The sequence below is a fragment of the Bos javanicus genome, chromosome 16 (genome assembly GCF_032452875.1).
Source record: "Bos javanicus breed banteng chromosome 16, ARS-OSU_banteng_1.0, whole genome shotgun sequence".
Lineage (NCBI taxonomy): Eukaryota > Metazoa > Chordata > Mammalia > Artiodactyla > Bovidae > Bos > Bos javanicus.
The window spans coordinates 52,206,932-52,232,614 of record NC_083883.1 but is presented as its reverse complement, the minus strand read 5'-3'; the positions used below and the strand labels follow the sequence as shown (position 1 = coordinate 52,232,614).

Sequence of the window (25,683 nt, the reverse complement as noted above, 5' to 3'; positions counted from 1 at the left end):
CACTGCCTTGGCTCCTTACTCTCTCCCCCAGGCTTGGGGCCACCATTCCTGACCTCCTGGCAGAAGCCTCTCCCTCTGCCCACTCACCTCTTTTTCCATCCATCTGTCCATCCATTGTCGTCTGTCGAGCATAGCATATGTATCCCCAGAATTTCCAGGCCTTTCTCCTGCTCAGTCTTTTAGCATATTCTAATTTCTCCTACCCTAACCCTCTTGGACACCAGAGAGCCCCCCTCCCAGCCCCCACTCCCACTTGTGCTGAGGGAAAGCACCGCGTGGGCCTGCCACCAGCCTCCCTCAGCCCGGGGGTCTTCTCAGGGACACTGCTGTGGGTGAGAGGGTGGGCACAGCACAGAGCTGTTTGCTTGCTTGACCCCTCCTATCTCTGCTGTGTGACTGTCACTTTCAGGAGGTGGCTTGGCAGCAGCTGGGACCCAGGGGCCACCACCGGAGCCAGTGGTGGTGGCCATGGGGTTCATTCCTCGACCTGGTTCCCAGCACCCCAGAGCAGCTCTAGCAACTAGGAATTTGGGTTCAGTCACACAAGGCACATGCAGAGGAAGTCACGGCCCCCACCCCTAGCACAAGTGGGGGCTCTGCTGGCTCCACACAAGAGGCAGAGATGTGGGACCTCAGTTCTGTCCTTCCCAATTCCTTGTCTGGTGAGCCCTGGAGCAGGCGCCTGCCCCGTGGGTCTGTCCTGGCTGCAGCCGCCAACGTGTTGAGCTGGTACCAGATGATGCTAGAGGCGGTTCTGAGCCAGCCCAGTTCCCTTGAGGCTGGCACTCCAGGGCAGACACAGGGCATGCCAGGTACATTCTCTGCTGTCCACGTGCTGAGTTCTGGAGGCCACACTGACCCTCTGCTTCTCTCCTTGCAGAGTCCACACCCACTGGGACGTGAACATCTCCTTCCGAGAGACGTCCTGCAGGTAGGGCCGGGCCTGGGCCGGGCTTCCCTTACGTGTTGTGCACGGGCAGCACAGAGCCTTGTCGCTCCATGTCCTCTGGTTCTGACTCTAAATCCCTGCAGCCTCCCTCCCCTCATCCTCCCCTTGGTCCGTGGTCTATTGTTGACTTCTGCCTAAGCTGTGACAGCAGCTCAGATATGGGTTCTGGGCCCAGCCCTGAAGCCAGAGTGTGCTCCCCCTCTCTCATGTGAGCCCATCTGCCCATAGATAAGGCCGTGCCTGCCCCCTCCCACTCTCCCAGAGACCTAACAGAATGTGAGAATGGTGATGTGTGAGTGGGGTCTTGAAGGACACAGGAGCTCACTAGGGAAACAGAGTGTCTACAGAGACATGGAGGAATGAGGGAAGGGATGTGCGAAGGGAGGAGGGGGAGCTGGCAGGCCTGTCTTAACTGGCCTTAGATACTGGGCCTGTTGGGCATTTTCCTTCAGGCAATGGGGAGCTACTGAAAGCTCTTGAGCAGAGAAGTGGTTGGTGTATGCTTTGACAAGGTCCTGCTGTAGGCCCTGTCGAGCAGGTTGGGGGTTTGCTCCAGTCCGTGGAGGGGCTGTAAATTCAAGCCATAGTAAGGAGATAAAAATGGGGAGACCTGATGTGGAGGTTGGGGGTGTTGGGGAGACCCAAGTCCCCCATCTCAGAAGGGCAGGGTGGAGCCCTGGCTGTGGTGTCTGGTCAGTGGGATCAAGTCTTAGCCCAGGGCTTCCAGGGAAGGCACAGGACAGGCCCAGCCGAGCAGGCAGTGGGCATCCAGTGCCTTCGGGCCCCTCTCACAGCCTGGCTCTGTGCCAGATGTGTTATTATTTATACTTCTGAGAATGTCTAGGTCCTGGAGCCAAATTACAATGAAAACGTCTTTAAACTTATTTCCACCTCATTTTGAAGTTGCCCGCTCAACTGATCATTTTTATGAACCGTCATGAACGTTGATGACATTTTATGAGACTTTAACTTGGGAAGCTACATGAGAAATTGTCAGTAAGGCCTGTAGGGGAATCCCAGGCTGCTCTTTCCCTGCCTGCTGCCCCCTGATCACCCCAGCTGGCCGTGGGATGTGGGAGAGGGCCCGGGTGTCCAGACACAGTAAGAGGCCGGGTCCCAGTGTGTGGTAGACCCTCAAAACAGCTGCGATGATTGTCTGGATTTTACCAGATGGGAGATTGGGGGGTTAGCCAACAGGACTTACAGACGATCTGCCCCCCACCTCGCCCTGCTGTGGCACCCCGGCGTCTGGCCAGGGAGGGCTGACCAAGCCCACAGCGCAGCTGCTTCACATACCCCCATCTCAGCTCTGCCTTTGTCTCTTCCTGGCTCCTTTTGGCCCCGTCCATGTGTCTTTCTGTCTCACGCTGCTGTCTGTCCTTCAGGCTCTGTCCATCTGTCTGTTTGCTGTTTCCATCCTTTCTGTCTATCCAGTAGTGCCTGACTTCATCCATCAGTCTTCATCTGTCTGTCTGTCCCTCAGTTCCACTCATCTATGCATTCACCCCCATCCCTCTGTCTGCCTGAGTCTGCCATAACCACTTGCCGGGTTGGAGCTCCCCCTTAAGCCCCGTGCATCCAGGGCAGCAGGCAGGAGATGTGGGCCCTGCCTTCCTGAGGCCCCTGAGCTGGCCAGGAGATGGACAAGGACTGGACAGTATACCAGGCACTGGAGGGGCTCCTCATGGGGAGAAAGAGTCTGATGGTTCACACAGTTTTTTAAAAATAATTTTATTTAATTATTTCTGGCTCTGCTGGGTCTTGGTTATACAGGCTACTCTCCAGTCGTAGCGCTCGGGCTTCTCAGTGCAGTGGCTTCTGCTACAGAGCATGGGCTCTAGGGTGTGCAGGCTTCAGTAGCTGCCGCATGTGGGCTCAGCAGTTGTAGTTCCTGGGCTCCAGAGCACAGGCTTAGTAGTTATGGCACATGTTGCCCATAGCACGTGGGATCTTTCCAGACCAAGGATCAAACCTATGTCTCCTGCATTGGGAGGCAGATTCTTTACCACTGAGCCACCAGGGAAGCCCTCTTCATGGTTCTTTGCATAAAACCCGGCATAATTTGTTCAGTGAACAACCGAGTGTCCACACAGGTTTTCCGGGGCCAGGCCATGCTGTCTTGGAGCTCATGGGGCGAGCCCCCAAGGCAGGAAGTGGAGGTTTGATGTGTGGGCTGTCTTGATTCCCACAAGGCATCACCTCCGTGGAGCCGCAGCACCACCTGAGTGTCTGAATGAGCAGCTGAAAGAGTTACTGGCCACGGCGGTGGTGAGCGCTGAACCCCAGTCCCTGTGAAAGCACTCAGCTGAGGATTCACGGGAAACAAATGAACGGGCCTGATCCCACCTTAAGTCTCTGGGGGCTGGTCCACCTCCTGCAGGAGTCCTGGGGGCGTCAAAAGGAGGTTTTCCCAAGGGAGAACTCGGGCAGCAGCAGTCCTGGCACCAGGCACCCCTACCCCTCCCTGATGCTGAGGACAGCACTTCTCTCTTCCACCCCTGCCCCCTGCATTGATGAGGATGATAGAGAGGATGAGAATTGCTGCCAATTAATCCCATAAAGTACTTACTCCCACCCCACCTGCCCTCTTGTTTGCATGGCGGGGGGTTGGGGGGGGCTTCCCTTCTCCAGGGAGAGGGGTTGGGGGTGGGGAGAGAGCTTGCATCAGGGTCTCCCAGCGGCTCTAGAGCCCAGCCCTGGAGGCTTTGGTGCTGAAACTGATCTGCTTAGGGGCCAGCTCTGGATTAGCCTGCTCCGGCCACCCCGGCCAGAGCCGGGGCGGCGGGGGCGGGGGGGGGCGCCTGGGGGTTATTTAATGAGGTTTAAGGTTGGTTCCCAGGTCACTTGGTGGAGGCCCCCCTTGAGGTGGCCCAGCCAGGAGGCTGCTCCATTACAGGTGGGCTGGGGAGCAAGGGTGCTGGGGAGGGATGTGCCGCAGGGTGGGCTGGGGTCCCTCCCTGCTCCTCTTCCGTCCTGTCCTGACTTCCTGCCACTCCAACTGCGTCTGGGAGGTGGCAGGGGCCCTTCTCTGTGCTAACAGAGATGCTCTCAGAACCCCAAGGGCAAATGCCCTGGGGGCCATTCCCTCCCTCTTTTGTCTGGGGTTCTGTGATATAGGCAGTGAGCTGATTTAACAGGAAGAGCAAAGACAGAATGAAATTAAATTCCTGTTTATCCCAAGGTTCTTGATGGGGAGCCCTGAGAAGAGCAGAGTGTCCTGAGCACAGGCACACTGGTGACTGCGGTGTGCATGTGTCTGTGTGTGTCTGCAGGTCCGTGTGAGTGTGTGCGCACACGCCCATGTATGGCCCTGCATGGGCACACAGCTCATTGGCTGCAGAGTTTGGTCTCAACCTTAGTTTCTGGATTTGAAAAAGCTGAGAGTCTGTGGGTGGTTGGAAGTTTTAGTTGCAATAGCAGTATATGCACAGGAGCAAGTGCTGGGTCCACGTGTCCTCTCTGGCAGCCTTGGGCCGGCCCTAGTGGGACCTGGCTGCCCCCCAGAGCAAGAAGCAAGGACAGTGGCAGGTCTCTCTGGAGAGAGCAGAGTCCGGACGGGGCCAACCCTGCACTCCACAGGACGACCCTCCCTGGGAGCAGCAGTGGGGCTGAGTACAAGGCTGCTGTGTTCAGCAGACACTTGGCAGGTCCTGGTGGTCCCAGGTGGGGCCTGCATAGGTCAGGGTGAGACTCCAGCACCCACGAGGAGACGGAGATGCTCACAGGAATGGTGTGCAAGAGGTGTTGTCACACTCAATGTCCCCTGGGCCATGCATGCTCACACTCAGGCTCAGCCAGGAGCCCCGAGGGGTCTCACCTTCCCTGTCTTGCTTCGCTGCAGCCAGGACAGTGACCTTCCCACCCTCATATCCAGTGTGCATCGCAGCCGCCACCTCGTTATGCCTGAGCATCAGAGCCGCTGTGAATTCCAGAGAGGCAGCGTGGAAATAGGCCTGGGAGCCGCAGGTAAGGAGCCAGGGCAGTGCTGGGTGAAGCAGGGCTGCCAGGCTGCGCAGAGCAGCGTGAGGACAGCCGCCTTGCAGCCTCCCTGCGTCTCTGCTCAGCGGCTCTGGATGCCGCCACCCCCAGCAGACTTGGCGGGCAGCCAGGGAGGCCAGCGGAGGAGGAGGCGGGAGGTGGCGAAGCCGGCTGTCCCCCGGGGCTCCGTGTGATGGTAATTGTGTTAATCCCAGCCAGCCGGGCAGACAGGAGGCGGAGGCGGTGGCTCCACTGTGGCTGCTGCTGGGGTGGGCTTGGAGTGGCCAGAGGCCACAGCTATCCCCTGCTCTCGGGGGCAGATAGAGGCAGGACAGTCAGGGAGCGCAGGCCTCAGGGAGGCATACACCTGGGCATGGCTCCTGGATGGGCAGGGATGAGCTCTGCACACACCGACCCCAGAGCCAGGGCCCCGGGGAGAGAAGGGTCCACATCCTGAGAGAAGAGGGCTGGAGCAGGAGGGTGCTCGCCCGGGGCTCTGTCCCTGTGGAGAGCTAGCTCCTGGAGGCAACAAGAGCTCGGAGGGACGGGGCAACTTGCTAAGCTTTGGCTGAAGGGGGCTCTGCATGCAGAGAGGAGCTGGCAGGGGTCCCTTTCTGCCCTATGGACCAGGGCAGACCCAGGAATTTCCCAGCAGTGGCTGCAGCTCTCAGGAAGGCTGGGCAGGGGGTGATCCATCCTGGGACCCCTGAGTACCCCCATCAGGCCCTCCAGGTGTGCCAGTGCCTGGGTAGTCCTCTGTTGGGGGTGGAGGGCAGCTGCTTCTGGAGCCGAGTTAGAGGCTCTGAGCAGGCAGCTGATAAAAATCTAATTGCCCCATCGATCGAGTGAGCCTCCAGAGTCCCACAGTGATTGAGATATTCAGAGCCAGAGGGCTTCTCTGCTGCCTGCACACGCAGAGACCTCCTCATGGTGCCTGGCCTGAGTGCCTGTGTGCCCTGGGCCTGGCCAAAGGCTTGGGCTTCCACTTACACCCGTGTGACACGTGTGCGTCAAAGTGCCCTCATGTCTTCCTGCTGAGGTACAGGATCCGCATGTGAGCACTTCACGGGTCACAGTGATCTGTGTGAAGTGCCATGTGTCCTGTGTCCGGGTTTCATCCAGGTCCTGCCCTCTTCTTGGGACTCTAGTCCTCACCAGCTTCCATGTCTTTCTGCCAGCCCCTGGGTGGAGGCCTCGGCCTGTCCTCACCTCCTCCTCCCCAGGAGCACGTGTCAGCTCTGTGTTCGCCTGAGCAGGAGGGGTCAGGGAGGACTGGGCTCGCGGTGGGCCCTGCAGACATCTCCTTACTGTATGTGTGTCTGTGAGTATATGCAGCCCTCATCAGGGACTGATGAGCCCCGGACCCCCATGGCAGGACCTCTCTAGGACCGTAGGCATGGGTCTCACTGTGGACCCGCCTGCCACCCCCTCCCAAGCACCTCTGCCAGGCAGAGACGAGCCATCACCCCCCAAGAGAAAGGGGAGGGGGTCTTCCCACTGTGGAGAATAACTAGATCGAGGGAAGTGGAAGCCCTGGGGTATTCTCTGGGTCCCCAAGGGGTATGTGCAGGGTCAGGTGCAGGCAGCAGACGTGGACCCAGCCCTTCCCAGGCTTGGCACAGCTGGACGCTGCAGCCCTGGCGGTACTGCTGGCCAGAGGCTCTCTGCCTTCCTCAGGGGCTTCATGCTGGTTGAGCAACCCCTACCCATCCTACCAGGTCACTAAGGTAGGACCCTTTGTCTGGGTGGTGGGGACCTCGTCCTCGTCCCTCTCAGGGCAAGGTCTGGGGCTAGGCCACTGGGCCCAGGCCGGTGGCAGGAGGTGGCTGAGATCAATAAGTCATTAGCACCATTCTGTCAGCTGTAAAGTGGAGATTGATCGGCACTCCACTGCTGCACTTCCTCGCCTGATAAAAATGACAGATTAAGGGAATAAGAAAAAGGAATTAGGCTCTGGAGCTGACCGCAGGGTTTCTCAGGCTCCCCTTGCTGAGGTGTCATGGTGCGCCTGGGTCACTGAGGGGGTGGCCCCTTCACCCAGATGGCCTCATGAGGAGGGAGCGGGGCCAGGAGCACAGGGTTTGGATTGGAAGCCGACACAATTGCTGAGCTGTTCCACAAAGACCTCCCAGACCTTAGGCTCAGGAGGGAGCCTGGCATCAGGGTGCCAGTGGCTGAGGTAGAGAAAGGCTGACTCCTGGGGACCGGAAAGAGGACTTTAGGATAGGGGTGGGGCGGGCTCTGGGCCACATGAGGGGCTGTGCACAGTGGGTGATGGGGTGCCCTTGGGCACTTAGCCCAGCTGGACAGGTAGTGTCCTTGGACTTTCTGGGGGCAATGACGGGTGTGTCCTGGCAGGGAGGAACCCAGGAAGAATGGATGGGGCAGATGCACCTGACCTCCAGGGCCTGTGGCCTCTAGGAGGAGGTTGGGCTAACCTGGCATGGGACCCTGCACTGCTGGTAGTCAGTCACCCCTGCCCCAGGAGGAGAGGTTGGTAAGGTGCGAAGAAGGGCTCCTTACTCTGCAGAGGAGGCTCGTCTGGCAGGTGGGAGCAGCATGGTGCCTGTGGGGTCCTGAGTTGCTGCCTGAGGCCATAACCATGCATCTCCCATCACATCTACACACATGCAGTCCAGAGCCCAGGTCTGGACTGTCCCATTCCCTCACTCTGACCCAACCCTGCTGGACTGGGCGAGGGTCAGAGGCACCTTGAACCTGGCCAGGACCCATAGGCACCCCTGAGTGATGAGAGCTATGGTTCTGGGCTGAGCTGGAGCTGGGCCGGCATTGAGGCCGGTACTGGGGTGGGCCGGAGCTGTTCCTATCCAGGCCTCTCCAAGGCCTGAACACAGGATGGGGTTCACTCTGCCCTCTCCCAGGTGACCTGTTGGGCAAGAGGCTGGGTCGCTCCCCCCACATCAGCAGTGACTGCCCTTTGGAGAAGAAGGCCCGAAGCAAGTCTCCTCAAGGTGTGGGCTTTACCCCGGGGGGTGAGGGAACAGCTACTGGAGAGGGAGGGGGACAGTCTGGACCCTCTGCTGGGCATAGTCAGCCAGCAGCAGATTCTAAGAGGGGAGCCCCTGCTTCTCTCCCTCAGCAGTGTCTAAAGGGGAAGCCCCCTCTCCTGTGTTTGCCCAACCCAGAGACTCTGTTGCTTCCGGAACTAGGGCCCAGCATGGCCCCCGAGGACCATTACCGCCGGCTGGTGTCCGCCCTGAGTGAGGCCAGCACCTTTGAGGACCCTCAGCGTCTCTACCACCTGGGCCTCCCCAGCCATGGTATGCTGCCCCACCCCAGGGCATCGTGGGTGTCCACAATGTGCTTTGGACTCGCCCTGTCCTGTTAGGTCTCTGCTCACCCTGAAAAGAGTGGCTGCTGACACCAAGGCTGGGATTGGATGCAGGTCTTTTGGCTCCTCAAGCCTTGAAAGCCCTTGTAGGTGGACAGTGAGGCCCACCTCCTCCTCCCTGCACCCAATACAGTGGCCTGTTTGGGTAGGTCTGGTAGGGAGGGTGGTCCCTCACCAATAAGTCTCCCGAAGGCCTCCCAGCAGGGCCTCAAATGGCCACTGCTGCTGCTGCTGCTGCTGCTAAGTCACTTCAGTCATGTCCGACTCTGTGTGACCCCATAGATGGCAGCCCACCAGGCTCCCCCATCCCTGGGATTCTCAAGGCAAGAACACTGCAGTGGGTTGCCATTTCCTTCTCCAAATGGCCACTGCGCACTGCCATTTCACAGAGGAGGAAGCTGCTTGGGGGATCTGAAGGGAGAGTGGGAGGTGGGGGTTTCACCAGGCCGACCCATCCCTCTCCAGCACATGCAGGTCCTTGTGGGTCCCCGCCCACCCCTGCCCCCATCTGAATGGTGTGGTCTGGATACTGTAGTCCTTCCTGACTCCAGCTGCAGTCAGGGCAGAGTCTGTGCCAGACCCCTTCTCTGGAGGGTGGGGCCAGGAGCAGAGCAGCAGTCAGCCCCCTGAACGTCCACATGGATGTCTGTCCAGAAGCAGGATGGACAGCAGTTCAGGTTTGGTGGCCCAGCTTTCACTGGTGCTCAGGAGGAGCACCTGGAAGTCCCCCTACCACCACAGGGGCACCGTCTGGCACCCTGTCCAGCTGCACCCTGACCTTGCAGACCCCAGCCCAGGGGGAGTAGCTTGCCTTTCCTGGCTGGAGCTGGGTGAGGGGTACTTGCTGGGAAAAGGGGCTGGATTTCCTCTCCTTACACAGGCACTGTCCCCCAGGGCAGTCAGGCACCGAGAGCCTGAATAATTCACCAAATGTTAATAATTTAAAAATCTTCCTTTTTAATTGCTTTCCCTGCCCTGCCTGGGGCCGGCTCCGCTGGCTGTGCGGGGGAGGGGCGCCGGCCGCCAGGAGCGGCGCGGAGCCGGGCTGTCAATCAGGCCTCCGCCTGCCGCCCCCGCCGGGAGCCGACGGTAAATAACCGAGGCCGCGGGCGGGCGGGGGCGCAGGGCCCTGCCGAGATCGATGCGGGCGGCCGCGCCGGCTGGGCTCTGCGGGCTGGCACCCAGCCCAGGGCAGGACCCACCTCCGCTTTTCGGGTAATTAATTTATAAACAGGCGGTGGCAGCGGAGCCGGCACAGTGGGGGGCTGCGTGGGGGGCGGGGAACTCTGAAGTCGGGGCCTGAGCTGGACAGAGGGCTGGGGGTGGAGAGCAGGGCGCCTAGACTGCGCAGTGAGCCCAGGTGTTACCTAGGAGAGGGCTGGAGACCTGCCCCAGCTCCTGGACTCCAGCCCCGCTGCCCCCACACTCTAGCCTTTGCGTGACTCCTCCCTTCACGGGCGCTGCAGTCTGGCTCTTGGCAGTGTCAGTTCTTGTCGAAGTCAAGGTTCCTGAACTACCAGCCTTCCCTGTCCGGGCCTTTCCCTTTCTCCATCCCAACCACGTTTTGGTTCCTAACATCTCCACATCCCTTATAAATGCTCACCTGGCCCCCGTCCCAAGACCAGTCGGTGCAGCCAGGCACCTTGCCTAGGGATGTCTGGTGTCTGCCCTGCCCTGTGGCCTTCTGCTCATCTTTCTGCACCGGTGACCAACCAGCAGGATCTGGGAGAATAAGCTCCCAGTCTGCGTCCTTGGCCAATGTCCTGTGCTGAACAGGGTGAGGAACATGAGAGCCTGGTGGGGGCTGGCCTCTGGGTCACTGCTGGTGCCTACCCTCCCCAGATCTCCTGAGGGTCCGACAGGAGGTGGCGGCAGCAGCTGCGAGGAGCCCCAGTGGCCTGGAGGTCCACCTGCCCTCATCCACGGCAGGTCAGCGTCGGAAGCAGAGCCTGGCTCAGCACAGAGACGCCACCGGCCCAGCTGGCGCCCCGTCCTTCTCAGAGAGGTATCAGGGTGCCTGCATTTCAGAGAGGCCCCTACATTTCCTGTGCTGGCTTCTGAGCTAGAGAGCTGCAGGTGGCAGACCCATCAGCTGGTGTCTGCAGGTCAAGTCCACAGCCCGCATCTCCCCATCCCAGCCGCACAGCCAGAGTCCTCAGTGGACCTGGCGCTGTGCTTGGGCCTAGATTGGCGGCCTGCTCTGCAGCAGCAACGTAATGCCCCCTCAGCCAGGCAGAGGACCAGGGGAACATTCTCGGGGTAGGCTGGGGATGACCGCCCCTCTGGGTGGGGTGTCTTTCTGTTGAGCAGCTGTGGGGCTGAATCCAGGGGCCCCTGAGACAGCTGAGGGCTTTGCTTCCCCAACAGGGAGGTGAGGGGGAGCAGCACGAGGTCTGGCAGCCCCGAGGTCGAGGTCGGGGGAGGGCTGAGGAAGGGGAGAACCCCGCAGCAGCACCGACTCAGACACTGGAGCTGCTGGCTGCACGGAAGAGCCCCCCAGGCTTGTAGGGGCCGGGAGACTCCAGGCAGGGGCGGGGGCTGGAGGACTTTGCTCCCCTCCCCTCCCGCTGGGAGACCCCCCCTGCACCCCGGCGGTGTTCGCGGCAGCCGCCGCCTCCCGGACCATGGCTAATTGCGCCCGGTCTGCACAAGGTTGGCTGGGCTGGGCGGGGGCGGGGGCGGTAAAAGGGGGGCCAGGGCCGTGGGGCCAGGGGCTCCCGCGCGGTAATTACCGCCACAGTCGCCGCCGCCCGCCGGGCCAGCGCCTCCGCGCCGCCGCCGAGATTAATTGGCGCCGCCAGCGGGGGCAGGGACGACCGGAGCCGGGGCGGGCGCACATCGACCGCCCGCGGGGCCGGCAATTAGCAGAGGCGGCCAGAGCGGGGGCCGCGGGGGCTGGGGCAGCAATTCCGGGAAGGAGGGGGCCCAAGCCTGCGGCGCGCGTGGCCCAGCAGTCCACAGGGAGCTTTCGCCCTGCCGCCCACAGGGAGCTGTCGCAACCGCCCCCCTTGCTGTCGCCCCAGAATGCCCCACACATCGCTCTGGGCCCCCACCTCAGGCCCCCCTTTTTGGGGGTGCCCTCGGCCCTGTGCCAGACCCCAGGTGAGCAGTAGGCGGGTGTGCGATTCTGTCCCTTGGGCGCGGGGAGGGGCTGTTGGTGCGGGGCCATCGGGTATGTCTATTACCGAACCGGTGTCCATCAGTGCTCCCGGCGAACCCATCCCTGCCCTTGTTGAAGCCAAGGACAGACCAGGGCGGGCTTCGCTGGCCCTGGACCACTCGGCCACCCGGCCTCGTGGTCTGTCCCCTTCCCCCCAGGTTACGGCTTCCTGCCCCCTGCCCAGGCGGAGATGTTCGCCCGGCAGCAGGAGCTCCTGCGGAAGCAGAATCTGGCCCGGTATGTGCTTTGGCTGGGGGCGGGGACGGGGCGGAAGTGGCTCTGCGGAGCTCCCTGACCCCCTGCGGGCTGTCCCCACCGCCAGGCTGGAGATGTCAGCAGAGCTCTTGCGCCAGAAGGAGCTGGAGAGCTCGCACCGACCGCAACTGCTGGCGCCCGAGGCCGCCCTGCGCCCGCCGGACGGTGCTGAAGAGCTGCAGCGGCGCGGGGCCATGCTGGTGCTGAGACACAGCTCCGCACCGCTGCTGGCCCTGCCTCCCCAGGGCCCGCCGGGCCCCGGGCCCCCTACCCCACCCCGAGAGCCTGCCCGCCGAGCTCCTCGTAAAGGGGGCCCCAGCCCTGCCTCAGGCCGGCCCAATGAGTCCAAGGAGACAACGGGGGCTGGACTCTGGGCACCAGACGGTTCTGAAGATGAACCCAAGGACTCAGACGGCGAGGACTCCGAGATGGTGGCTGCTGGAGGCCAGGCCCCCCACCCAGGCCAAGCCCCACCTGGAGGGGCCAGCTCTGAGGGGAAGGGTCTTCTCTCAGGGTCCATGCTGCCCCCTCCACTGCCCCTGGGCTTACCCTACACTGTCAGCCCCTTCTTCCACACAGGTGGGCACCCCCCCCCCCCCCCCGCCCCAGCCTTCAGATCTTTCCTTGGGGTGGAAGGAGACCCATCACCCTACGTCCCACCCAGGGTCTCAGGGAGGGTCTTCATGGGGAGAAAAGTTCCTTTCAGTCATCAAGCCAACATTTCTGAATAATTAGGGTGAGCAAAGGTCAGCAGACAGGGGTGGGGTCATAGAAAAGAGCTGGCCAGAGTCCTAGTAACACCATCCTCCCCAACTCAGGCACCATGGGGGGCCTCTTCATGGATGGGGAGGAGGCCACAGCCCCTGAGGACGTCAGCAAGTGGACAGTGGATGACGTCTGCAGCTTTGTGGGGGGCCTGTCTGGCTGTGGAGAATACGCACCGGTGAGGGGGCACCTGCCCAGGATGGTTCTGAGCCCTCCCATTCCCCTGCTGTTCTGCCCACCCCAGACTTCTCAAAGACTGGGGGAGGGAGGTCCTAGTGAATGCTCCTCCCTCCCCTTGTCAGTGCTTCTGCCTCCAGCATGGGCACGTGCCCAACAGAGGACAATTTTCTTTCTTCTGACATTTTCCCCAAGTTGTACCACCAGGGTCTCTTGGCTCTGCTTTCTCTGGAGAGCGGAGGACACCCTAGGACACAGAGCCCCAGCACTCAGGCCCTGATACCGTGCCCCCGCCCCCTCCCAGGTTTTCAGAGAACAGGGGATTGACGGGGAGACCCTGCCCCTGCTGACGGAAGAACACCTCCTGACCACCATGGGGCTGAAGCTGGGGCCTGCTCTCAAGATCCGGGCCCAGGTGAGCACCTGAAAGGGGCAGTGGTCTCCAGATGGCCGAGGGGCAGCACGGAGGCTCTGCGTGGCTGCACGCCAGCAGCCTCACAGGCCCCATCGGGCCGTGTCTCCACAGGTGGCCAAACGCCTGGGCCGCGTCTTCTACATGGCCAGCTTCCCCGTGGCTCTGCCGCTACAGCCACCAACGGCGCGGCCTCCCGAGCGGGAGCTCAGCTCGGGGGAGCAGCCCCTGTCCCCAGCATTGGCCCCCTCCCCCTATGGGGGGGTGCACCCCCCGGCCAGCCGCACCTCACCCAAGCACGAGAATGGAACCATGACTCTGCTCCCAGGGCCTGCGGACCCCTCCCAGTCTCTGTGCTGAGCTGGTGTCAGACCCAGGCCTTCAGTGCCAGCCGCTCCCAGGCAAAGGCCACTCCGCCCACAGCTTATCCCCTTTTTGTTTGGATGCAAAAAACAATTTTAAACACGACATTCAGTTTCCACAGACTCTGGGGGTGACTGCAGAGCCTGGTGCAGACCCTGGGGGTCGGTACTCTGCATCCCAGGAGCTGCAAATAAGCCAGAGACCAAGGAGCCACAGAGGCACGTGGCACTGGCCCCACGGCATGGCTGCGTCAGCCTGCCCCACCGGGTAGGTGCATTCCCACCCGCCACCGTGGGCTGTGGTGGGAAGCAGGCCCCATGGTGGCTTACAGACACAGCTCCAGGAACTGGACGGCATTTGGTACTTTCTGGTCTTTTATGTTGTAAAAATAAAGGCCTGTCCACCATCTACTGCCCTTTCACCCTGCAGGGGCGCTAACCTCAGGGCCTCCGGGCTCAGCCCCAGTGGAGAAGCAGCGCGCCTGACTGCCTAGGGAGGCGGGAACCCTGCGCAGCAGCCCCCGCCAGACTCTAGGTGGGCAGCCTTCAGTCCTCCTCAGAGAGCTGAAGGTCCTGCAGCTCATCCTCTGGCCCCTGGGCCAGCTGCCACAGCTCCTGGGGGTCCAGCCCCGCCTCTGTGTCTGGGCTTCCATCTGCAGGGAGAGAGCACAGCTACATAAATTCTGCTTTATCAGGAAGAAGCCAGCCTCAGAGGTTACTCATCACTAATTAATCACAGCACTAATTAATTTATCGCTGCTGCTGTTGCAGAGCCAGCCAGGATGGAGCAGCTGGGCCGGGGTCCCCAGGGAGGGGCGTGGGCCCAGCTTACAGCCAATGGCTCTGCCCACCCACAAGATCCCCCAGGGCAGCCCTGGGCTCCAGACAGATGGGCTCAAAAACCATAGCAGCCCTCCCTCTGGGAAACACTTACCCTCTGACTTGCTGACTTCCTCCTCCCCGCTGTTACTGCTGCTGTCGTCATCCTCCTCTTCCACTTTCTGCCATGCTCCTGGGGACCCAGGCATCCCTGGGAACCAAGCACAAGAGCCCATGGGAGTGGACCCACCAGCAAATGCACAGAGGTGGCTGCTAAAGCAGCAGGGGGGCTAGGGGCCCAACTTTGTACCACACCTTCCCTCAGGTCTCCTTTGTTCAACTGGAGAGGACCCAGAACTGCTCCCAAAAAGTTGTGGTGGGAGGGCGTGACACAAAGCTTAGGGGCCTGTGTTCCAGTTCCAGGAGGGCCCCCACCTCAAAGCCAGCCACGTGGCAGGAGGGGTGATGACAAGCGCCCTTCCTGTGGTTCGATGAGGTGGGAAGCCTGCTAGGCCCACCTGCTCCCAGGACCCCAGCACAAGCTGAAGCTCACTCAGGCCAAACCTCTCTTTGTGAAGTCCGGGGCATCATCCTCATCATCACTCTCCAGATCGAACAGGTCCTTGAATTCTGCTCTGTCCTCATCCTTCCTGTCCCCCACCTTGCGGCGCTTTACCTCTGGGAAGTTCAAATCTTCCAGCTGGAAGGATAGGGACCAAGAGCTGCAGGTGAGGGTGGTAGCCCACCCACCATAGCCAGAGCCCCACTCACATTCCCACTGACGGCTTTACCAGACCCAGTCCTGCTCCCTGTCGCCCCCCCAGCACCCCTCCTCTAGCCTCCAGCCTACCCTCCAAGCAAGGACCCTGCCCGGCCACTCCTGGGACGATCGGTCAGCATCACCGGGCAGGATTCCTGGACAGCAGCCTCACCAGGCCAGTAAGGAGGCCACTAAGGGCCACTGAAGCACCAACCTTCCTGTTCCCCCCAATTTCAGCCATCACCCCAGAAGAGACGGCAGCCCACACTGACAGCAGGGCAGGGCTGCAGACAGCCATGTCACTTGGCACAAAGCCATCCCCTCAGATCACGCCGTCCACACCCACTGCTCAGGACCAGACCCAAAGACAGCTAGAGCTCTTCGCGGCCCTCCCTGCTGGTCCACAGCTGGCTCACATGACAAGGTTAGCCCAGAATTCACCCCACAAAAGTCCTAGCCCATCAGGCCTGAGAAGGGGCAGCAGACGCTCTGCCCCAGCACAGCCCTGGGGCCTTTCCTCCTGGGGGTCACAGGAGAAGCCCCCAGACTCTACCTGGCTCTGCCCACCATCTGCTGTCAGAGCAGCGGCAGCTGGGGGTAGCACCCACCGACCCCAGCTCACATCCTCCCAGCCAAGCTCACATCCCGGAACCCCCACCATACTCGTTCTTTGCCACTAATCTCCAGCTGAATCTCGCGGTCCCTCAGCTTTCGCCACTGGCTGTAGTACTTGGTAAGTGGAGTCCCCTCCTCTCGGGTTCGCTTCTCCCAGGCATCCTGTGCAGAAGTCCAGGGTCATGTCCCACCCTAGGCAAACTCCCACACACCAGCCATACACTGACTGGTGCCCCCAGGGCCTGGGCTCTGGACCCCAGCTGACCACTGCACGCTGATCAGACACGCCAAAGGAGACTTTCTGGCGGACACTGCGGATGTGCTCTGCGTTCTCCTGCACCTTCTCGAGCAGCTGGCGTACCTGACGGCAGTAGTTGGCCACCTTGCACTCCCGGAGGAAGGATTTCAGCTGCAGAAGAAGAGGCTCAGCCTAGCTCCAGGCACAAGGCCGTTCTGTACCCTGTGTGCAGTGACCGCAGACAGGCAGGGGTGGGGAGTGGGGTGGCGTCATGGGTTCCTGTGTTTCAGGTCTGGGGGACACTCCTGTGACAGGGGAGCCTTGGTGCACATGGCAGGGGGGGTGTTGCTGTGTGACCTCTATAGCCCAACCCCTGGGGGCCTATGCAGGGCTGATGGGAGAATGTGCGCCAAGCCTGGGGGCCAGGCAGAGGGGTGGGCAGTGGCGGGCACAGCATGGATCTACTCTCCAGGCTACATCCCACCCACTGCCTGTCTCTGTAAATAAAGCTGTATTGGCACATTTGTTCATGCATTTCTGTGAGTTTTTTTGTCCTTCTTTCTGTGGGAAAGTTGAGCAGTTTCGAGAAACCATGTGACTGCAAAGCTTAAAATATTTACCATCTGACTTTTTACCAAGAACATTTGCTGACCCTTTTCTAGACCACGATCCTGGGACTCAGACACAGCAGGTGCACACACACTTGTGCGGGCAGCCCCGCCCCGCTCACCACCAGGCCCACAGGCACAGGCCTCCCTGAGATGGGAAGGACCCAGGCTGAGGGTGACAGACCTCCAAGTGGCCTAGAAGGAGCTCTGTGGAGGGAGAGTCCCCCCACCCCCCCCAAGAATTGCCTGAAGAAAAGCTGAGGTGGACAGCCAAGGCTTCCTCCCACCCCAAACCTCTCCTATTGCATCACCCAGCCCAGGAGCACCTGGAAAAGCACGCATTCAGACTAGCCCAACCCAGAGCTGGGGGACCAGGTCCAGCCTGCTCAACCCCAGCACCTCCAAGCAACCTCATGGCTGGTCTGGACCCTGGGCTGTGGCAGGGTGGAGAAGTGCTGGCAGGTCCTGGGGTCCTCGCGGTACACCCATGCCAGCCCACTCCTCAGGTTCCACACCCAGGGATCTAGCTGCCAGGCAGTGTCAGCAGAGACGCCAACTGCCCAGGCTCTGCCACTCGTCCCGTGTGGCTGGGACTGCAAAGTCCCACTCCAGTCCCCCATGAGGGGAGCTAGCCCGTTAGGAGATGGTCTGGTCTGCTGAGGAGTCTGGGCCCATGGAAGCATCCTGGCGGGATGCAGTGGGCACACACCTGCAGGACAGCGGGCAGCACCAGCTCAGGGAACGCGATGCTGTGGGCCTGACTGTGCAGGTACTCCAGGGTGAGGTCGTACAGCTGCTCCACCAGGCCGTCCTGAGGTAGTGAGAGAGTGGTCAGTGTCAGGGCAGATGGGGGCTCAGGTTCACCAGCTCCCCCAACCCCAGGAGGCCCACAAAGTTCAGCTTTGGAGGGCAGTGAGCCTTCTCCGGTCCATACTCATCTGCCTCCAGGAAACCCACACACAATGCTCTCCGACACCCTGCCATGACCCTGCCCAGGGCACTCCCAGACCCTCCCAGAGGCTGGGCTCACCCGGTATGCCTTCTCCTGCAGGTTGACCTTGGACAGCTTCAGGATCACAGCGAAGTTGATGGGCCTGGAGCTTATGCGCCCCGGCCTCCTGTTGAAGTCAACCTGCTGGAAAATCTGTCCCAAGGACCTGTCAGCCCCCCTGCACACGATGGGACCCTGGGTCCCTAGAGACCCTTCTTGAAACCAAGGACAAGACGCAGTGCCAGCCCTTCAGCCCCCAAACACAGCCTTTCCCCCCATCAGCTCAAGTTCCAGATCTCTCTGGTCCCCCAGAGTCCCTCTGCCACAGAGCAGGTCCCTGGCTGAGGGAGCAGGACCAGGGCAGGACCTTCATTTACTGCTGCTGCCCTCCTCCTCAAACAGGCCAGAAAACCTTGTGAACCAGCATCTGGAGACAAAGAAGGGTCCCTCCAGCCCAGGGTCACCATCACTGCAATTTCCTCACCCACAACCGCACCCCCACAGCCTGGTCCTGGTCTCTAGCGTTTGGAGAGAAGCCTTTCCTGACCTGAGCTGTGTGCACACCTGTACACACAGATGCACCTGCACACAGACAAGCACAGGAACACACTTTGGAGTTAACGGGGCTTCCAGCCCAGCTCTGCCGCTGATACTGGCAAACACGCGGATCAACCCAAGTCTGTGACCTAAAACCAGTGCTCTCGGGCCGGCCCTGCAGAGCGGCTGTCCTCACCTGTGGTGCCACTCTTGCCCACCGCACAGAATACTCACAGGCAGGCTCCATGCAGAGCAATGCCCTGACGACACCTACGCGCTATGTCATACCCGTGTGCTATGGGCGAGGAGCCAGCACTCAGGACAGTGGTACCAAGGTGAGGGGTGATCAGGCCACATGCAAAAGGAGGCATCTCCCCCCACAACCCAGGCACAGGCTCACCTCGAGGATGAAGGGCAGCACTGGGATGAAGGTGCCCGTGCTCTCCGAGAGCAGTGTCAGGGCGCGCACGCAGTGCATGCGCAGCGGGTAAAAGCGGGCCGTGGGGACCAACCTGGGCACGTGGGAAGGAGGGAGTAAACAAAGGCCAAGCCTCAGACCCTCCTGGCCCAGCTGCCCCAACCTCTCCCCACCCACTGGGCTCCAATCTCAGAAAGGGTTCTTCCCCAGCAGGGCCAGTGGCCACGCCTGCCCCGGACAAGTAAGGGCAGAGTAAAAGGTCCCTGCCGAAGTTGTGAGGACCTGCCTCTTCACTCCGTTACACCAGGACACGCCCTCCCTGCCTGTCAACTCAATTTCATTTCAAGGCATGACATGGTGGGGCAGCCGAAGCCTCTGGTGAAAACCTTTCTTTCTTCCCTTCAGGAGGTCAGCGATGCCCTCTCCTGGCCACACATGGCTCCTCCAGTCTCTGCTCCCAGAGACCAACACTGAATATTCATATGCATACCGTGGCACATCACACCAAATCTGCTCTGTGCAAGAGACCTGGGCAAATAAGCCCAAATTCCCTTCAGACTGCACACCACCTCCTCTGTCCCGTGAGCCCAAAATACATGTGTGTGCTGCATCCTCAACTAAGGTCACAGGCATCCAGAAGCCCAGCTGACAAGGATTCTGGAATGTAGGCACAAGGCCACAGACGGCCTAACCCCAGACCTTCCTCAGGTGCTGCCAAGTCACAGCACCACACCCTAGAGGCCCTAGTCACCAGGGGCACTGGCCAGACCCTCCTGGAAAATTAGCTCCTCCTGGCCTTCCTGGATACCTCCTTGGGTGACTCGACCCTATCCTGACCTAAAGGACAGCCTCCTGTATCCTTGTCCCCAGAAGGCCCTGTGTAACCCTAGCCCTGACCCCCCAGGACACCTATGTAACCCTGGCTCCTCCCTCCTTTGGTCCTCAGGGTGGCCTCACCCATCCCTGACTCACTTGATGCAGCCGATGACAACCTGGGATAGCGGGTAGATCAAGGGCTGCAGAGCTTCACTGGGGCAGATGGTGCTGAGGGCACGGCACCACAGGTAGAGGCAGTGCACGAACTGCCAGTTGTACACTGACTGGTATGTCTCCTGCCGGAGAAATCCACTTGGTCAGTCCCTGGGTCCCCTCTACTCCACAGCCCCCACCAGCAAGGCCCCTGCCCCGCCAAGGGGCTGAGCTGTCTCTCCCATGAGGCTCAGGGCCCACGGTGGGTCAGGCTCCACTCCTGCACACCTTCCTGCGTGTTGTCATGGCATTGCGCAAGTGGATGGCGAGCTGGCGGATGTAGAGGAAGGCGTGCTGGTAGGCCACGCCGGTGTCCAGAGCCAGCAGCTCCGTCAGGGTCCGCTGCATGAAGTTGATGAGGGGCAGGGTGCTGGGAGAGGTGAACTTGCAGTTCCTCACGTATGTGATATACATTTGCTGCCGGAAACACCTCAGTCAGAGCTACCTCTGAACTCCTGGTGCCCTGTGCTCCCAACATGCAGCTCTAAGCCCCCTCCAGACACCAAGGCCTTTCCCTCAGAGCTGGCCTCAGCAGGAACCACAGCCCAGACACGTCTGCCGCAGACCCCTCTCCTCATCATGGTCCTGCTCCTTGAGTCCAGCAGCCCTGAGAAGGGTCTGCAGCGCAGAGGGGAAGGGTCTCACTGGGAGGCCTGGGACCCAGGAAGGAAAGAGCTGCAGCGTGAATAACCATGGAATCAGGCAAGGAGCCACAGTGCCCTTGGCTTGTGAAGAGCCCCAACCACAAAGGCAGCCTGCCCAGCCCTCAGGTCAAGACTTTCAACCCAGACCCCAAGGGAAGACCTGGGGGCACCGCTACCTTGAGGACAGGGCTCAGGAAGACATCCTTCTTGTGCCGGCAGACCTTGATGAGGACCACAAAGGCCAGCACCCGCAGTGTCTCCTCACCAGTGCTCCACAGGACCACCATCCTCTGTGGAAGCAAACTATCATCACCGGTCCTGGCCCCCCGGAGCCCAACCAGAGGCAGCCCTTCTCACAGCGCCCAGGGGAGCCACAAGATAGAGCTCCATCAAGGAGGAGCAAAAACACAGCACGCCACCCCTTCTGAAGGCCGCACAGAGAAAACGGACCTGTCATCCACACATATGCATGGGGTGACAGAAAGCTGACCCACCAGCAGGGCAGCCCACCCTCGAGTAACTGGGCTCTGCTACCCCAGTGTGCTCACACAGAACCCCATGGGGCAGCACAGGTGCCTCCTGCACACCGGCCAGCAGTGCCCGCCCCAGCGCACCTTTAGCAGCATGCGGCACTGCTTGGGAAAGGTCAGGTAGTAGGGCACAGAGCTGCCCACATGCTGGAGGACGGCTGCTGCCACTGTCGCCTCTGCCACGCAGGCCACCAGCTGGGGAGGAAGGAGAGGTCAGCGAGGCCCAGGATGTGAGTAGCCAGGCCCCCATATGACTGGTAGGCCACACCTCCCAGAACTGCACCTGGATGACGGAGCTCAGGTAAGCCTTGACATCCAGCCGGAGCTTGGCCCACAGCGGGCTACTGGACGGCTGCAGCACCCTGTGGAGAGACAGCACCCCCTCAGCTCAGGAGGCCACTAGGAGGCAGAGGCCAGTGTCCAAAGCACAAGGACACGTGGGCCCTGTAGAGAGACACCCCACCACCCCCCTCCCCGACCATCTTCCCTATGACGTTCAGGGGCTCCTCCAGCTGGACAGACATGAGCCACACTAGGACTCTCTCAAGGGTAGCCCCTAGCTATGCTTCAGGCAGGGTACCATCAAGCCTCAAACCCCCACCACACAGCCAGAGGGTTAAACGTCCTCCCTGTCTGAGCCGGGGCCAGCCACTTCCCCAGAATCTCCAGACGGACCTCTGGCCTCTAGCTCCCACACAGCTCATGCACCCAGTCTGCAGTCCCAGGTCTGACCGAGGCATCACAAACCAGAACCACAAGCTGGCTCCTTTGGGCCACTATTTTGTCTCGTTGTTGGCCACGCCTCATGGCTTTTGGGAGGGCTCCTCAATCCCTGGGCCATGGACCACTACTGGTCCATAGCCTGTTAGGAACCAGGCCTCATAGCAGGTAAGCAGTGGGCAAATGATCTAAGCTTTATCTGTGCTCCCCATCACTTGAATTCTCGCCTGAACCATACTCCCACCCCACTCCATGGAAAAACTGTCTTCCATGAAAGCCATCCCTGGTGCCAAAAAGGTTGGGACCACTGGCTTACAGGGTCTTGGTCTCCTGACCAGAAACTGAACCTGAGCCATTACAGTGAAAGTGCAGAATCTAACCACTTAGACCACTAGGAAACTCCCTGGATCACATACACTTTAGAGAGACCAAGCCACTTACAAATTAATTTCAGCAACAGTGGTGAATACTTCTGGAAGTTTCTCAAAGGCATCGTGCCTCAACACTCAGAACTCGGCATGTAGGTGTTCATTCTAACTGCTAAAGCATGTGAAAGAATAAAGGACAGTGGCCCCTGAAAGACTGCTGGCTGATGCCAGCTACTGGGCACCTAAAGCCACAACCCAGGAGGTGGCACCACCTCCTCCAGGACCTGCCATCCTCCATGGAGACTGCTCTGTGCAGGGTAGCGGCCCCCGTGGGAGCCCACACCCAGCACCACCTGTACCGCGTGTGTGCTGCCCACTCACTCGCTGCCTGGCCCCCTCCACCTTCACCAGTCTATCAGCTTCCCTGGTACCCTCAGACAGAGCCACCTCCACATGGCCGTGCCTTCCTGACCCATCAGTCCAGCCCCCACCACCATGAGACCTAGGTATTCCCATCCCCAAATCCTGGCTTCCCCCACCTCCCATTCAGACGGTCACAGCAAGACCTCTCCCTGGAGGTTTCCAGACTCCTCTGAGCCCCAGTGTAACGCATAACCTGCCATGTCAGCTACTCATCTCTCCCCTCTGAAGCCCTTCTACAGCATTCTCTGCTCAAGCAACCTCTAATATGGAAGTCAAGGCCCGGAACCTGCATGGATGAGGCCCCTGCTTAGAGAGAGACACACACACATGCACACACACACATGCACACACACACATGCCACAGAGCAAAAACCAAGGAGAGTAGGTGAGACTGATTAGTCCAAAGAAGAAAAGAGAGAATCCTGACCCAAGAAGATGGGGGACCAAAGCCAAGCACACACTCTGTAGCTGTTGAGGAATCTGGGCAGGGAGGAGGGACAGAGCTACGCCCATAAGGCCCCAAGTGTCCAGCCTCTGCCAAGAGCCCAGTCAAGAGCCTGGCTCTGTCCTCAACATTCTTCTGGGCCAGGTGGGGCCACTAGGTCCCAGCACCACTGCTGTTCACAGGGCCGGACCCTGACCACATCCCTGTGCTGTCCTCTTTCCTCTTACCTGCTGCTGTCTTTGGGGGCTTTTCCGAACAACAGCTTCTGGAGACAGCCAAAAAGATCTCTGATGCAAAAGGTGACCAGAGCATTGAACACTGCAATGAGGGGTCCAGAGATGCCATTCTCAGAACAGAGGATCAAATAGAGAGCCTGTATCCCTGGTCCCCTTGCCCCAGCTCACCAGCACTGTCCGTGACCTGGAATTTGCTGGTCTCAGCGCCTTCCTCATCTCCTTGGGTGGTGGCCACAGCTGCTCGGAACGCCTGTACAACTTCATGGAACAGCTTTGGTGTAAGGTGCTGCTAAAGGGGCAGAAGGACCCAGACATTGGGGGTGCGGTCAGTTGTGCTTGGCAAAGCAAAAGGCAGCTAGCTGGAGCTCCAGGAATTGCCTTGAAAGAAAGGCATCCCTCACCCATGTCTTCAGACCAAGAGCAGAGGTGGGAGCAGTGTTACTCAGCCACATGTAGGGAACAAAGAGTCCAGAATCCTCCTGGAAGGGCCATAGGGGAGGGGTGGAGGGTCCCGGATCCAAACAATGACCAGCTCCAAGTGGTATCTGGAGTTCTCCCTTTCTGTCCTTTCTTTTCCCTGCATAAACCACTGCAAGGCCCTCAAAATGGCTCTGCCTCCACCAACTAGCAAAGACACAGAGACCACATCCTCCCCACAGTGGACTTCAGGGAGCCCTGGAGAAAAACTGAGAAGAAGGGTACAGGCAGAAGCCCTAGTTTCTGAATGAAGGAGAGAATGAAGTCCTGAGCCTGCACAGCCCCAAATCACTGAAATGAAGCAAGGGCAGACGTGGGGAAGGGGGAGTCAGCTGCTTCCCACCCCGCCACTTCTCACCTTTGCTGCCTGCTTCCATTTCTCAACCATGGCGAGGGTCACAGGGACAGAATCCCTCCTCTTCCCCTCAGGTCCTCTGGGGACCCCGTCCTCCTCCTCCTCCTCTTCACTTGCTTCCTGTGCCAAACACAGGGGGTCGGGCTGCATGGGATGCAGAGACCATAAATATGTCCCTGTCCCCCACCAACTTTGCGTAGGGCCTCACTTCTAGCATGTTTGGCAGGGAGTGGAGCTGCTCCTCTTCATCCTCAGAGCTGTCTGAATCGCTAAAGTTCAGCAGGCTCTGGTCATTCTCCTGCAGGAACTTGTAGAACTCAGGGTCTTTGTCCTTCAGCCGAGAGAGCTGGTCCTTGTGCTCAGACGCACCACCTTTACGCCGACTGAGAAGGTGGGGGTCTTCAAGTCTGACTGGCAGCCACAGCCAAGGCCGAGGGGAGAAGGGTTGGGTGGGGGGGAAATGTGGCTTCCCGTCCTTCTCAGAGAATCTACGAGATTTAGTCTGCTCCCTCCATAGCAGCTGCCAACAACCAAGGCAGGGGGATTTCCACAGACTAAGTTTCCAGTAGATCTCTCTCCCTCCAAAACCCAAACTCATACACTCAACAGTCTCTCTACATGTTTCAATGCACTTGTTTCAATCCCAACACATATGACGCTGAACTTGGGCTTCCTCCAAACTTGCTCTGCCCACACCCCGCTCTTGGAGAACCCACTCCAGTATTTTTGCCTAGCAAATCTCATGGACCGAGGAGGCTGGTGGGCTACAGTCCACAGGGTGGCAGAATTAGCGGCTGAACAATAACACCTCAGTTGTTGAAAACTCCCCCTTTCCAGGTACTTAGGTGAAAGGTAAACCCTCTCTGACTCTCACAGTGAGCATGCAATCTGTCATGAGATCTCACCATCAATACTTTGAAAATTCTCATGACTCCTCTCCAGCCAGCAACATCTCTCAATTTCCTTGTCCATCCCTTCCCCTTACAGCTGCTCTTAGCACAGCAACCTAAGGGACCTATTCTGTTACCAGTTACATGACATTACATCACTACTCAAAACCCTGAGATAACTTCCGGCTGTACTGGAATGCAGGTAAAAAGTCTACAAGACTCCGCCCATCATCTTGTCTCTAGATACACCTCCTGCTACTTTCCCCCTCATTTCTGCCACAGCCGTGCTCACCTCTGAGTGAGCACTCTCACCGCAGGACCTTTTCTGTTCCTGCTGCCATTCTTCCCCTACTGCTGCAGTTTACTCCCTCAGGTTTTGCTAAATTAACACCTCCTTAAACGCTCCCAGCTAGGATCCCTATTCTTTTATCTTTTTATCCCCTTCTGCTTTTCCTTCTCGTCTGCAGCACTTTTCGCTTCTACCACCCTACACACTGTCGTTTATCCAAGGCCGGGTAAGCTCCCCGAGGCCACAAAAGAAGACTATCCTCCAACGTTGGCCCATCATCTGGACGACTTGGCACAAAACAGACGCCCGGTAAATACCGATGGAGGAATAAATAAGCCGAAGGGTCTGGGGAGGAGTCAGAAGTCCCTAGGCCTCAGTTATGAGGCGCCAAGAGTGGTAAGCACACTTCTGGTAGGGCGGACCAGGAATATTAAGATTAAGGGGGTTCGGCTTACACACAGCCCATGAAGGATGCTCCCACTCACCTGGCCAAGGGACTCCCACCTGGTCCATCCGGCTCCCGGGCTGCCGCGCGCACCGCCTGCGTCTCCGCCTCTGGGGCTCCTTCGGGCTCCGATTCGGACTCGGAATCAAAGCCCGAGGCCAGAAACTCATCCACCGTCAGCTCCTCAAGGCGCCTGCGGGCCATGCCGTTGGAGTAACGACTCCCCACCAGCTCGATGTGCCCAGTCCGGCCTCCCCAGGGACACAGAGAGGCGCAAGGGGAGCCCCTTTGGACGTAAGCACCCTCCGAGAGGCTGGATAGAAGCCTCAACTCACCGCTTGCGGCTCAGCGCCGCTGCCATGACTGCCGGACCTCAACGTGCACCCAACTTCCGGTCCCAGCAGCCCTTGCGCCAGGAGAACTTCCGGCAGGCCGA

The 25,683-nt window shown here is 59.8% G+C and overlaps 2 protein-coding genes across 5 annotated transcripts in view; one reads left to right on the top strand and one right to left on the bottom strand.

The window, feature by feature from the left end:
- The window catches only part of SAMD11 (sterile alpha motif domain containing 11), a 22,342-nt gene extending 5,966 nt beyond the window's left edge, over window positions 1-16,376 (top strand). Inside the window, exons 4-14 of the mRNA XM_061383132.1 lie at window positions 881-931; window positions 4,791-4,915; window positions 7,810-7,899; window positions 8,074-8,208; window positions 10,122-10,284; window positions 11,266-11,381; window positions 11,598-11,676; window positions 11,762-12,273; window positions 12,513-12,637; window positions 12,941-13,051; window positions 13,163-16,376. Coding sequence (XP_061239116.1) covers window positions 881-931; window positions 4,791-4,915; window positions 7,810-7,899; window positions 8,074-8,208; window positions 10,122-10,284; window positions 11,266-11,381; window positions 11,598-11,676; window positions 11,762-12,273; window positions 12,513-12,637; window positions 12,941-13,051; window positions 13,163-13,408 — 1,753 coding nt within the window. The 3' untranslated portion in view covers window positions 13,409-16,376. The remainder of the gene's footprint in view (window positions 1-880; window positions 932-4,790; window positions 4,916-7,809; window positions 7,900-8,073; window positions 8,209-10,121; window positions 10,285-11,265; window positions 11,382-11,597; window positions 11,677-11,761; window positions 12,274-12,512; window positions 12,638-12,940; window positions 13,052-13,162) is intronic.
- On the bottom strand, window positions 13,768-25,683 carry NOC2L (NOC2 like nucleolar associated transcriptional repressor). Of its 4 annotated transcripts, none has more exons than XM_061383133.1 (19): window positions 25,583-25,683; window positions 25,288-25,440; window positions 23,832-24,030; window positions 23,627-23,743; window positions 22,960-23,080; window positions 22,783-22,873; window positions 20,883-20,961; window positions 20,684-20,794; window positions 20,246-20,359; window positions 19,654-19,842; window positions 19,369-19,508; window positions 18,379-18,490; window positions 17,481-17,594; window positions 17,160-17,261; window positions 15,870-16,013; window positions 15,653-15,766; window positions 14,794-14,929; window positions 14,345-14,440; window positions 13,768-14,063 (listed from the first exon to the last, which is right to left on the bottom strand). In XM_061383133.1, exons 1-19 carry the CDS (start codon window positions 25,606-25,608, stop codon window positions 13,957-13,959), a joined length of 2,265 nt encoding a protein of 754 aa, XP_061239117.1. In that variant the 5' UTR covers window positions 25,609-25,683; the 3' UTR covers window positions 13,768-13,956. The 4 variants fall into 4 exon arrangements, with proteins under 4 accessions (XP_061239117.1, XP_061239118.1, XP_061239119.1 ...); XM_061383134.1 differs by having other exon boundaries at window positions 22,960-23,077; XM_061383135.1 differs by having other exon boundaries at window positions 23,832-24,006.

Bases quoted from the DNA above. Each gene is read 5' to 3' on its own strand.
- NOC2L (XM_061383133.1), bottom strand. From the start codon at position 25,608: ATGGCAGCGGCGCTGAGCCGCAAGCG. The intron at 23,744-23,831 runs GTGAGGCCCTAC...TGTTTGGCACAG, and splicing joins CCCTGCCAAACATGCTAGAA to GAAGCAAGTGAAGAGGAGGA. The intron at 19,509-19,653 runs GTGTGCAGGAGT...TTTCTCCGGCAG, and splicing joins CCATGACAACACGCAGGAAG to GAGACATACCAGTCAGTGTA.